The 14,002-nt window shown below is 33.7% G+C and overlaps 1 protein-coding gene across 3 annotated transcripts in view; it reads right to left on the reverse strand.

Annotated features, from left to right (window-relative positions):
• The window catches only part of KCNH7 (potassium voltage-gated channel subfamily H member 7), a 498,724-nt gene that overhangs the window by 44,457 nt on the left and 440,265 nt on the right, over positions 1-14,002 (reverse strand). For 2 of the 3 annotated variants that reach the window (XM_043488327.1, XM_043488328.1), the window contains 2 exons: positions 12,500-12,899; positions 5,862-6,061 (listed from right to left, as the gene is read on the reverse strand). In XM_043488327.1, coding sequence (XP_043344262.1) covers positions 5,862-6,061; positions 12,500-12,899 — 600 coding nt within the window. Of the gene's footprint in view, positions 1-5,798; positions 6,062-12,499; positions 12,900-14,002 lie in introns of those variants that run through there. The other variant, XM_043488329.1, reaches the window with a different exon arrangement.

Here is a 14,002-nt window from a genome sequence, read left to right on the forward strand (position 1 = left end):
TTGACTCAGGAGTGGCTCAGGATCAGATCCCACTGTTGAACTTGATTTGCTTAAAGCAGCTTGGTGCTTGATGTAAACAAGTCTTTCTTAATAATGGTTGGAGACCAGGCTGAAGTGACCGTCACCATTTGTGAACCATGATCTAACACATACCATTTGTAATCTGAAAATACCAGATGCTTGTTTTAAGCTTGATATTGTTCATGTCAGGGGGCTCCAGATGGTATAATTATTGTGCTATGTGGCATTTTTGAGACTTTAGGATAAATAGCCTGGAGGAAAAATAGGAAGGACGTGACTTGCCCTCTCTTAAACACCTGAAGTTCAGGTGCTAAATACAATTGTCAAGTATGTGTGTTAATAGCAGATTTCTTGCAAGTGGAAAATTTCACATATCCAGTTTCTGCTGATTCAGGCAATTCCTATCAACTAATCAGCATGATGATGAAAATATCTTTTAAGGTTCATTGTACACAGCCATTACTTTAATTCCACTCTTAAGCAGCAACTATTTCTTTAAAGAAAACTAAAAGATGTCACCAATTATCAGGGTCATTATCATTTAGATGCAGTTTTTTTTTTTTTTTTTTTTTTGCCAATCCCCATGCTCCCTTTTTAAATGTGTGGATTTATACTTTTCTATCTAAATGTAGAGAAGAGCATATGTCTTTCATATTAGGAGACATTTGTAATGCTCCCTGTACCTTGATTGCTAATTTTGAACTGATGCTTTTTTTTGTTAAACTATTACTGGTCAAATAAAAATATCAATCTAAATTGTAGGCTCACCTATGCAAGAATTGTATTATGCTGCTTATATCTTTAAACATGAGTGTTTTTATTTCCTGAAGACTTCTTGGTAACAGGGTCTCTGCCCATTGGATGGTTAGTCAGACTTGAAAGGCATCATATTTGTAGTCATTTTACTATAGCCTTATAATGAACTAGTCCAAGGTTTTTCACTGACTATATCAAGCTCGGTATATAAAGTATCATTAGAAAAAAGTAAAGGGTAATAAAAATATTATGGTAGAGACAAGATATGCTATTCTATAAATTTTGCTTTATATCCTATGTGGCTTAACGTCACAAGGATTATTTTATCTGAGTTGCTGAATTAGACATTGAAAGAGCTCAAAATTACATTTCACTATGGTGCATTAAAATAGGACATTAGTGGAGTATATTTGAAAGTGACAGTCTGGCACAGATGAAGTTATTTAAATAAATATAGGGAATGCGTGCAACAATAGTTTTGATGGAATGCAGTTAGATTGTAGATGCAGGTTAGTGTTAGTAGTTGCTAGTTAAATAGATGGTAGTTAGTAGTAGCAGCAAGCAGTTAGTAGTAGTAGTCTGTAGTCAGAGTTATCAGAAAACAGAGGAGAAGGAAAAGAGTCATGGAAAGAAATGAAATCAGACTTTTATTAAAATGTCCTTAGAAAGCACATCAGCCCCAAGAAGTAGGAATTTCTATTAAACAGTATGTCATTCTTCATTATTTTCTTTTCTCTTTTCATTGGCTTTGCTCATTTGGTCCATTATAAGTGTATGTTTTGTCACTCAAGGGTCCCACTGTGGGGCTTCCCAGGTAGCTTAGTGGTAAAGAATCTGCCTGGCAAGAGTGCCACTGTGATTCTAAGCAATTTTAGCCTACCAGGTTGATTCTTGATTGAAATCTCTAAATATTCTCCCTTGTTCAACTCTTCTCTGACCCTATACCTTCTTCTTTCTGAGGAATTAGTCTCTGCTTGACCAAAGGGGCTGGACCATGTGGTACGTATGAGTGCCATTGAGTCGCCTTCTTTATTCCTCAAAACCATCATTTTTCTTTCTTCTCCTACCTCTCTTTCAGGAAACTTTGTCTCTCTGGCTGCTAAAGAATTTCTTCTTCTTTTTTAGGTTCTTATTCCAACTCCTTTCTATATCTGTTTCTCTAATTTTTCTCCACCAACACCCCAGACTAAAATACTCAACTGTTCTCCCTTTTTTTTTCCCTCCCTTCTTAAAGTAAATTAAATGAAATTGTTTTTAGATTATCTGCCTTAATTCTGCCTTGGATGTCTCAAAACAGGGCCTCTATTCCTGTCCTTGTCTTTACCTGAAATGGTCTCCTTGGTTTCTCTGCCACCCACATTACCATTCACTTACTTCAGTGGTTTTTTGAATAATACTCAACACAGAAACAAATGTTCCACAAAGGAGACTCGGAGCAAGAGAGTGTGCAGCAGATAGGTTAGACTCTACATCCTCAAGCAGAAAAACTCCCATAATAATTGCGTCACAGATTTAGCAAGGGCAGTTTTGGTGCTTTAGAACTATTTGAAAATGACATGTTCAATGAAATTACAGAGAGGTTAAGTGACTTGTCCAAGATTAGTGGCATATTGATAGCTAGTACTTGGGTCTTTTAAATTTTTATTCTATATATATTTTCTCTATTATTCAGGCATTATTAGAGGGCCGTTTTTAGGTAAGGAGTAACAGTTTTCATTGAATGTTCAAAAAGGCTTTTCTTCCATGCAAATATAATTTTAAATTATGGAGTAGTTTCTGTCATTAATGATTTATTTCTCTCCAACCAGAATGATGGATAGATCATGGTTATTGGTGTCCTTATTCATTCAAGCCATGTTCCTTCATGTGCATGGCTTGATTCTACAATGACATGGAAGGTGATTTTCAGTTTTTGGCACTGTTGTAACTAAAATCAATGTTAGATAATGTCTGAAAGTTTCAGATTGGGTTAAAAGACAGCTTTGATTTTTGGGGGGAAATCCATTGAGGAACCTTCAGTCCTAATCTGAAAAAGTACTGCAGAAAGAAAAGTATTTTCCAGACTTAACCTATGGACATTTCTGAGCTAATTTTTACTAATCCTAAACTTGACATAATTTGCAAAAGGACATCTTCCTTTCACTAGCTTCATTATTCTGACCGCTTTCCTTTTGCAATCTGAACCATTTGGCTCAACTGAGAGGAAGCCCATAAATATTCCCAGGATGCTTTTGGTTCTGGAACATTCTGGCAATAGATGTTCCACTAAAAGCAAAAATACAGGGAATAAGGAATATGGTTCCATGTTTTAGGTAAATTCTTTGTTATGTTTTGTGATTTATCAAGCAATCAAATGTTTGGGGTTATGAAAAAGAATTTTCAGTCAATTAATAGAGTGTGAATAAACATCTTGTACTTCATCTGGACATGGTTAAACAGCAAAAATGGCCTGAAATGTTTCATGATAAATTATATTTAAGGTTATACTTAAATGAAATAATATGGAATGCTGATGTAAAATACAACAGTTTGATGTATTTTTATGTATTACCGTACATAAAGTTAAGTCGCATTAAATTGTTATTAAATCACAATTTAGTTAACAATAAAACTAATAAAACACAGGGATTTAACAATGTGGTGTTAGAGGTAAAAAAAAAAAAGACTTTTTTTTAACCTCTCAATAGTCTAAAAGTAGGGTTGCTTTTTTCTAATCAACTTTCTTTTGCACATTGCACTTAATTAGCAAGCATCTTCCATTTGCTGAGTTTTCAGAGTTATGTTGCACTTAGGTCTTTTACTCACATTGCAGTCACAAGATGAGAAATGTAGACACTGTGTACAAACAAGAAGTTCGTGCAAAGTCAAGCTCTCAAAACCACATGCAAGACTCAGTGGCACATGGTTTAGAGCTCACACAACTCCTGGATCATGTAATACAGGCATGCAGATGAGAGGAAAGAAAAGCACCTACATCATGAAAATAGAGGATGATGAAAGAGAATGACATTTTCTTTATGACAATTATCTAATGCAAACCGTATACCCATAACCTTTACTAGAGCGGAGGAAGGGGTAGATAAGTGACTTTTTGTGGGTGGGTTGAGGGGGGGAAAACTCTATATAAATATTATTAGAGGTCAAGTTGTTGTTCAAGTTAAGAATTTCTATTCTCTACTTGGCCTCTTCCAGGTTATCTCCTCCAGCTTCTTGCTTTGTATTTCCTCTGCTACACCATGCAAAAAAGATCAGAACTAACATTGGAAATCATTTAACAAGCTCTAAACCTGACAGACCACAAGGGTGTTCTCCACAATTTACACGAGAATTAAATTGGATATAAATACCTCCTGTTCTTACCGGTGGGTGTTGTGATTCCATGTATTAAGGTGTGAAGCAGACAGGAAAGAGATAAATCTTTCATAAGTACATTGTAAATAGGCAAGTGGTATATAAACCAAATTCATAGGTAATAGAGTCAAACAATGAAAGGTAAATAGTTTTTACAAAATAGACTTTATCACACAAAAAATGGTCACGAAACTAGAGTAATATGGAGAGGGGAAGTAAAATAAATAAATGTTTAACTATTGTTATTGAAATAATCTGGCAGAATGGAACAACAAAATTGAGTGACATGTGTTTTGATTAAAGATTCTTGACACTGCTTCAGCCAACCCAGCATTAGAGAATCCCCTGTAGTTTCTGAATGTTGATATCTTCATTAAACAATAATATGAATGGAAATAAACAAAAGTGACCAATTTGTAGGTACTTTCTTAAGAGATTAAAGTGTTACCCTGGTGAGATCAACTTTGCAAATGAATTTTCACAAGTAAATACGGGATAATTAGAAATAACTCATGGGATTCAGTTATGGTTTTGTATGAAATGTGCTGATTGATTAGTTCCTCAAATTAAAAATATATAATGGCATGCCATTACTTCTCAATCAAATAAATCATGCACAGCTATGATAAACTTATCATATGTAAATATATATTTCAAACTGGGCAGTATTTGCAATGCTTTCTGTACCTTAACTGCTAATTTTGGATCTTTATTTTTTTTGTTAGGCTATTGCTGATCAAATAAAAAAATGTCGATCTCAATTGAATAAGTTGTATGCAAAAGTTGTATCATACTGTTGCTGTCACTAACTTTGAAAGACGTCATTTTCTAAAGATCTCTTAGAAACAAGATCCTTGCCCAGTGGAGGAATAGCTAGATGGGAGGGTATCATAATTCTAATCCTTTTTTAATAGGCCTATGATATGCTATTGAATTTGTATTTATCATGTAATTTATCTTTAGTAATCAATCTCTATAGCCAAATAGCTAGGTCAAAAAGATATATGTAATTTTCCTAATAATAAAAGGAGCTCTTTAGATCAATTAATTTTATTAGTTGTATAAGCATTGATAGAGGAGGGAAGGTTATGAAAAGTTGATGTTGAATTTGTTTAAGAGTTATGAAGGAATCCATATTTCCCCCTTGAAAGGAAAGATGCGTTAAACCAGATACAGTAAAAGGGCACATATTTAACTGATTAAAATATAGAAAAATTGTCCTTAACAGAAACATGAAACTTCCTATTATAAAATGTTTATGGTATACTTAAGTTCCTTAACCTCTCCCACATATCCTTAAAATGTCATATTTAAAAAAATATTTCTGTTTGGAGGCATTATAGTTATTATTCTTTATATTGTAACATCTTAATGCCCATGGATCCATCTATTTTGCGGGCTCTGGCAGCTAGGCCATGTGGTGAAAGCCCAAGTCCTAACTGAGCAATTCTCTCTCTGACCAGAAGTGGGCGCTCTACTACACACAGTTATATCAGTTTGCATCATGTTATGCCTTTGCCACACAGTATAACTAGATATAGCACCATGCAATGCCATGAGTTGAGGATGAAAGACTATCTCCAGGGGAGAAAATAAACATCCGAGAAAGGAAAACAAAAGCAAGGGGTTCAAAGCTGGTGAAACTGTTTTTTTTTTTTTTTTTTTTTTTTTTACATTTTGGCTGTAGCTATAATGCCTGAGGGGCTCCAGTTTTGGAAAACAGTAATACATACCATGTTCATGTCAATGCCATTGGTGTAAGTCCATGCGTGCTGGAAATATTCTTCAAGCCGTTGCCTCAGAGGGTTGGGGATTTGGTGAAAGCGAATGAACTCTTTTACTCGCAGCATCTGCATGTGGTACCTGGCAGTCCCCGAGTATAGTCTTTGGATAATTGCAGATACGTTCCCAAAAATGCTTGCATACATTAGTGCTGGATTGGATAAAAAAGAAAGTTATGGGGGAAAGACTGCACTTGGGGATATTACATCTTGTCAGAATCTCAAAATGCAGACTTTTTTTTTTTTAATCTCAATCCATTTGTGAGGGTTTATCACTGGCCCGTGGGGAATAAAGTAGTTAAGTCAATACTGTTGTAAAGTTTATAATTTTGATGGTAAATCTGGAGAGGAAAAATACCCCAATTCATCATGGATTCTGTATTAAAGTAAAAACTCAGACCGTTTACAATATCAACCTGTAACCAATCTAGACTATTGACTAGAGATAAGACATGTTTAGAATCAACATTTTATTTGTAATGTAATAAGAAGGTACATCATGGGGTTATTACAGATCTGTATTCTGGAAATGGAGCAAAAGTTTTAAAATTGTGACAACTCTACCTCAGCCTCAGGCCTAACCTTGTAATATTAAAAATTTGCTATAAAATTTAAGATTAGTTAGACTATTTTGGATTTGCTAAGGAATAATATTTTTTTAATTATTTACTCATTTATTTGGCTGTGCCAGATCTTCGTTGTGGTATGTGGGATCTTTGTGGCCTGTGGGATCTAGTTCCCTGACCTGTGATCAAACCCAGGATCCCTGCATTGGGAACCCCGAGTTTTAGCCACTGGACTACCAGGGGAGTCCCCATAAATTGTTTCAAGGAAATCACAGTTTCCTTAGAGTGCATCTTTGTATGTAATTTTTAATCTATTAAAATTCATTTTTATACTTTCTATATGAGAAATATATCTTTGGTTTAGACTATGGGAATATAATTTTATTTTTGCAGAGAAAAATGGAATACTTTTTTGTTCTTTCACCTATGGAAAGAAAGAAAACTAACATTCATTACCTGGAATTGCATTTCTAAAGCTTCCTGGGCAAAATATTTATAATTTAACATAAGCTCTTTAAATATCTTGTCCTTCTTTTTATTTTTGTGTTTAGTTTCTAATAATCCTAAAAAAACTCTATATTCTATACAGAAAGTCACATGATGACAATGGCCTACATCTTGCTTTGGGCACATGTCAGATACTTAGAGAGGAGGTAATGGCACTGTAATGTATCAAGCAGGTGGGGGGAAAAGAAAAACAACAACAACTCCTGGAAGTATTTGTTCAACAATATTCACCCAACATATGTTTTTTCCACAACACATTTTACAAACCATTGCCTATATAAGCCACTTAATCATTTTTAAGGTAAATTTAGGCCAGATTCAGTCTGTGTTTTAAAATGATTTATCTTCTTGGTCATTTGCTTTCTTTTCCATCTTATTTCTGTCTCTTGGTTAGCATGGTCCTTGGATGTGCCAAGTAAGAGAATATCCCAGACAAATCAGTGGTGCTTCATCTATGTAAAAGGAGAAAAGTTGGGGAAATCTACGGGAAGGCTGAATTGGGGTTTGAGAAAGACAGTAATTCTTATTAATATAGCAAACCTGTTTAGGTTGTATCTTCCACAGGTGTGAAAAAGAAAAAAAAAAAACTTGAGCATAATTTGAGTAAATGAACAGTTAAGAAGGGAGCTAGCAATATGTGCCTGAAATGGATTACCATGATTCAAAGAGATTTATCTGAAAAATATATTTTACTCTGCTTAACTTTAGTGTTGGAAATATTTATGCTTACTGATAGGTGTCCAAAGAATCTATCATGTTCTCAGGAAATGGTTTGGTACAGATTTTTATCTGATTTAATTAGAGGGCCCATAATTAACGCTAGTTATTTTACTTAAACCACATAATTATGCAAAGAAGAGTCAGGGAAAACATTCTTATTTTTTTTTTAATAAATACTGTGTTTTTATCTCCATACTGCCATAAAAATTAGTTTGATCATAAATATTAGTTTGATCATAAACAGGTATTCCTCCTCATTGATAGGACAGCAAAATCTAGATCATAAGTACATCATTGAATACATGAATAGCATATATTTCTCTAAGGAAATTCTATGCTAATGACTTTTTAAATTATAATAAAGGCATACATTTTTTCTTTATTTTTAGGAAGCAAATGGAGCTAAAGGTGGTAAGCAAGAGAAAAGCATAAAATGGTTCTATTTTGTATACATTATTTAGCTAATGCCCATCAACCTGCATAAAATATGAATCAAAAGCAAGCTGGCAGACCATACAATCATTTCTCTCAACTCAGTATTTTGTTCAGCCTTGCTTAACAGGAAATTCTTCTTTTACCAAAATGGTTTGCTTCATCTTGAGGTACTATACAAATAAAACAGGTATAATTTAAAACATCAGCACGACACACTCAAAATCTGAGATGCTCACCAAACTAATGAATTTAGAAAGTGAAAGTGATGTTGCTCAGTCGTGTCTGACTCTTTGTGCTCCCATGAACTGTAACCTGCCAGGCTCCTCCGTCCATGGGATTTTCCAAGCAAGAATACAGGAGTGGGTTGCCATTTCCTTCTCCAGAGGATCTTGCCAACCCAGGGATCGAACCTGAGCCTCCCAAATTGCAGGCAGACTCTTCACCATCTGAGCCTACCAGGGAATCCCAATGAATTTAGGGTCATTGGGTAATAGTTGAAACATGCTGATAAAACAAATAAAAACGCTTTTCTACCTAGTATGCAAATTAAAAAATATAAATTTTGACGATGTATAATTTAGATACAACAAAATGAATCTGTTTTAAATGTACAGCTCAGTTAGTTGACAAATGTACACACCCCTGTTAACACAATCAAGATATAGACCATTTTCATCATCCCAGAAGATTCCACTGTGTCCCTTGGCTGCTTGCCCACTTGTTCTCTAGGCTAACTCTAGACAATCACTGAGCTCCTTTATGTCATTACAGATTAATTTGCATTTCCTAGAGTTTCATATAAATAGAATCATAATGGACATATTCATCTATGTCTGACTTCTTTTTCAGTCATATCAGTTTTGAAATTCTGTTTTGTATGTGTCAGCAATTTGTTTTTTTTTTTTATCATGAGTAGATTTGCATCACATGGTTCTACCAAGTTCATTTATCTCTTCTGTTGATGAAATTTTAACCATCATAGAGCATTAATTGCATTTCTGTGACAACTAATAATATCTCTCCATGTATTTATTGGCCACTGACATATCTTCTTTTGTGAAACGTCTATTTAAAACTTTTTCTCATTTTTTTAAATTGAATTGTCTTCTTATTATGGAGTTGTAAGAATGCTTGATATATTCTAAATAAAAGTCTTTTTCTAGATCTAAGTATTGAGAGTATTTTTTTCTAATCTATCATTTGTTTGTTCCTCTTAACAGTGTCCTCTGGAAAGCTGAAGTTACTAATTTTGATGAAATCCAAATGCTTATATACTTTGTTTTCTGTTATTTAAAAAAGAAGTTATAGGAGTATTGTAAGGTTTCAGTTTCCCCATCATGGCTAGAAGCAGAAACCCAGTTACTTTTTTTACACATTATAAAAACAAGAAATTCTCCTAATGTTTGTCAAGCAGATCAGAGATGAAATACATTTGCCTTTATATACTGGTTTATAGGTTTAAAAATCAAATGTGTATATTTATATTTGAATAAAGATATACTTATGTTATATATTAATCAGAACAAATAGATATAAATGTGTGATCATAACTTATATTCTCACTTGCTTAATTCCACTTACACTTTTATTTTTCATCTTGAATTGTGTATATTTTTAAAAAGAATTCTATGGTTACTGTTCTCTGTACACATTCAGCAGCAAAATTGGTGACTGTCTTTGCAAATAGAAGTTTTAAAAACTGTATCTATAAGTATCTGAGTTATTTGAATTTAATTAGATGATAGCCTTTAATGTTTAATTTTTAGTTTCCTTGAATTATACTGCTGTAAGAGGGATTGCAGATTACTTTGTTTGGCTTAAAATTTTTAGTTTAGAAAGAAAATTAGTTTTAAAGAAGCTTTGGGAAAAAGAGTTCAACTTCATAACTGATTATAACAACTTTAACTTGCAGCAGTTTATATACAACATTTTACATTTATCTTTTGGATATTATATTTTGTTTTTAGGTTTAAATCAAACCACTCATACACTTGAGGGGTATGTACTTAGTACAAAAATAGAACTAAATACAGAAAATTAAATCATTTCTTAATACAGTTGGGTGTAAATGAAAATATCATGTGTAGATATACACAAATAAATTAAACGGCTATGAAAATTTCAAGGCATGCTTATTATTGCTGTTTCCAATCTTATTTTACCTTTTATGGCATAATAGCTCATGATCCAGTTCTCTAGGAATATGTAAAAACTTTTTTCCTGTGTGATTCTAACCTTTACATAATCCCATTTTGATTAAGTTTTGTAGAAGCAAGTCTGTTATTCAAATAAAACGTATTATGTGGGATATGGATATATCTTAGTCAACCCAATTAACTAGAGTGTTTTTTCTTAAAAGATAGAATTCCTCTGCAGGAAACAAATATTCTTCCTAAACAAATCAATGGAAATAGCATAATGTTACATTCAAAAAGGCAAAAATACAGGAAGGAAGGAAGGGAAGTAGAGATGGAGGGAGGAAGAAAAGAAAGAAAAAAGGAAGGAAAAAGACACAAAGAAAGGAAGAAGAAAAACTGGCAGTAATTCCTTGATTTAAGGATTAGACATTGGGACAGATGAGCCTGGCTGGCTACAGTCCACGCTGTCACAAGCGACTAAACCACCGCCACCACAGAGCAAGTAAACAAATGAGTTCTCTCATTTAAAACATAAATAGTACCATGCATTTCACTTAACCCTCACAAGAGGTAAGGATTCCTATGGGGTGAACATGTTAAACTTCAGTGCTCTTAAAAAGGGCTTCCCAGGTGGCGCTAGTGGTATGGAACCCGCAGGCCAATACAGGTTAGATATATAAGATGTTTGATCTCTGGGTGGGGAAGATCTGGAGAAGGGAATAGCAGCCCACTCCAGTACTCTTGCCTGGAGAATCCCATGGACAGAGGAGCCTGGCGGGCTACATTCATAGTGTCGCAAAGAACTGGACATGGACTGAAGCAACTTAGCATGTCACAGCTCTTAAAAAATTCTTCCTTGCAGATTCTGTTTCAAGATTCAAGTCCTGTTTTCTTTTAAAAAGAGCATATATGTATATTTCTATATCTGTGTATAAATAATTAAAAACATACTTTTTCTCTTTTCTTTGTTTGTTACCAATGCCACTAAAATTGATAGACACTATGAAGTATTTACTAGCAGTTGCCATCACAGAATTGTTGGGGCTGTGTTTGTTCTCTAAGATTCAGTCTCTCTGGAATGAATTTTTCTATTTTTTCCAGCGGGCTCCACTTCCATTTCCTTCTGAGTGTAATTCTGCTTTTTGGTTTGTAGCAAGACTTAGCCTGAATTTTCAGAATATTTTAAGAGCTATTTAAATGTAATGCTATTTGCCTATACAACCTTACTAATATAAAAACACAAAACATACATATGAAAAGTAAATTTTAAATACAGTGAACACTAAACTGTTTGAATCAATAAACAATATACTAATATGAATCTATTCAAGTTTCATAAATAAAGCTTACCTAGCACACTTTTTTACTCAATATATTAACATTCAAAAATTAACTCTCTGGATCTATTTTCAAATTTGTATGCACTCTAAGGATGATGCTCTTTTTCAAACTTTAAAAGTCCATCATACTTTTGTCAGTTGCTGCCTGGTATAAACAAGGTTATTTTTAGTGGTTCCAAAGTGTGATATTTTAAAAATTAATATTAAAACATCTTTAGTTTTACACAGTTTTTTTTCTTATTCCAAAGAATATAACTTATAAATTGATGCTCATAGCATTACCCATTGTAGGGTAAAGGGCAGTCACTTAGGTCCTTGGCATAATGTCATAGACAAAGGAAGTTTTAGTCAAATGACAAGGAAAAATACATATATATATATATGCACGTATATATGTGCATATGTGTATATATGAAAGATTAGCTTACATTATAATTAGTAGGGTGATATTTACCCTACTAATAGATAGTAGATAGATATCTATATCTATCTACCAATGTCTGTATATCTAGTTATGTAATGTAAATAAGTCCTTCCTATTCTAATCTGGTGTCAGCTTGAAATATTACAGAACATAAACATTAGTAATAAATTTCAGACACATTTTTGCATCAGTAAAAGTGGACCTCAAGTCTCAATTCCTGAATCCCAAGGACCACGTCACTCTAGTTTTATGCTCATAGTTTCCTGAGGTCATGCAAGATCTTTGGTGTCTCCCCTCACAGAGAGAATCAGATTAGATAAAATAAAATACCCATATATTTAATCCCATTATCTCTACAATTTTCTATAATTTTTTCTTTGCCTTCTTCTAAATGTTTTAGAGACATTGATTTTGTACTATTATTTTATCCTAATAGATAACAAAAGAGAAATCTACTTACAGCCAATCAACATAACACAAATCGAAAAGATTTTCTCCGAATTGGTGTTAGGAGACACATTCCCAAATCCCACACTGGTTAAACTGCTGAAGGTAAAATAAAGTGCTGTGACGTATTTATCTTTAATGGATGGTCCAGAACTGGAGTCACTGTCATTGTAACGTTTCCCAATTTGTTGTCCTAAGGAATCCAACCAGCCGATTTTGTCAGTCAGGTAGGGCCTTTCTACATTCCCAATGGCATACCAAATGCAAGCCAGCCAGTGAGCAATCAGGGCGAATATGCACATTAAGAGCATTAGAACTGCAGCCCCATATTCTGAGTATCGATCAAGTTTTCGGGCCACTCTCACAAGACGAAGGAGTCGAGCTGTCTTCAAAAGACCAATTAATGTTGTTGTCTGCGGAAATAAATGTGCATGATCAGAAACAGTCGGTAAACAATTCAGTGTGTGTTCCTGTGTAGCAAAGTAAGTAGAAACAGCTTACAAAAATATGGTAGCACTGACTATAACTGCATATTTGAATTAAACATCAAGGTTAGTTTTTTTCTTTTTTTTTTAACATTTGCTTTGGAAGGTACTGTGAAAGTGTATGGTACATTAATTCAGTATCTTGGCATGTAATGCTTTTGGGACAGAGACCATGCTATGGTTTGCACTTTAACCACTTGCCTGGCACACAGTGGGTACTCAGTAAATCATTCATTCACTGATGAACATCCCAGTGTGTTACTGGTGGGTCTAGCAAGTGGGATTATAGTGTTGAGCAAATGGATATGGTCATTTTTATAGTAGAAAAAAGTATTTATTTATTAGACAAAGTGTCACTTTTTATAAAGAGAAACAAACTGTTTCTCTGGGGAGAAACACTGTCTACTGGGGAGAAATAAGTATTTTTAAAACAAATAATAAGATCATTTCAGAGAGTGAAAAGTGTGATGATAATAAAAACAGAGCGATATAATAGAGGGTATTCAGGAACTTGGGTTGGGATGAGAACCATTTTAGAAAGGAAGGCCAAAGAGAATCTTGTTGACAAGCTGACTAGAGTTTAGAAGGGTTTCAATGAGGAGCCAGTCAAGCAGATAACTGGGAAACTTATTGGATGACTGCATGCATGCATTAAGTACTATATTCAGATTCAGTTTTTCATTTTTAAATGTGTTGAATCGATAAATTGCTTCTTGATATCCCAATGATATTATGTATTTTGCTTTGGGATGTGATATGTGTAACTAATTGCATGACTATTATTGACCAGGTATCTAAAGATAGGACACTTCTAAATAATAACAGGATACTTAACTGGTTGTTTGGATTTAAAATCTGATAAGTACAAATTACAAGTTCATTTCTTAGGTTTTCTAAATAATGTCAACTATAAGTACTATATAATTCACAGAGTATATAATTATTCCATGTTACATGGTATTTACCAATAAATTATTGAGTCATTTTATGTGTTCATTGTTGCTGTTTATTTCTCAAAGTACATCCATCTT

Source organism: Cervus canadensis, chromosome 15 (genome assembly GCF_019320065.1).
Source record: "Cervus canadensis isolate Bull #8, Minnesota chromosome 15, ASM1932006v1, whole genome shotgun sequence".
NCBI classification, from domain to species: Eukaryota; Metazoa; Chordata; class Mammalia; order Artiodactyla; family Cervidae; genus Cervus; species Cervus canadensis.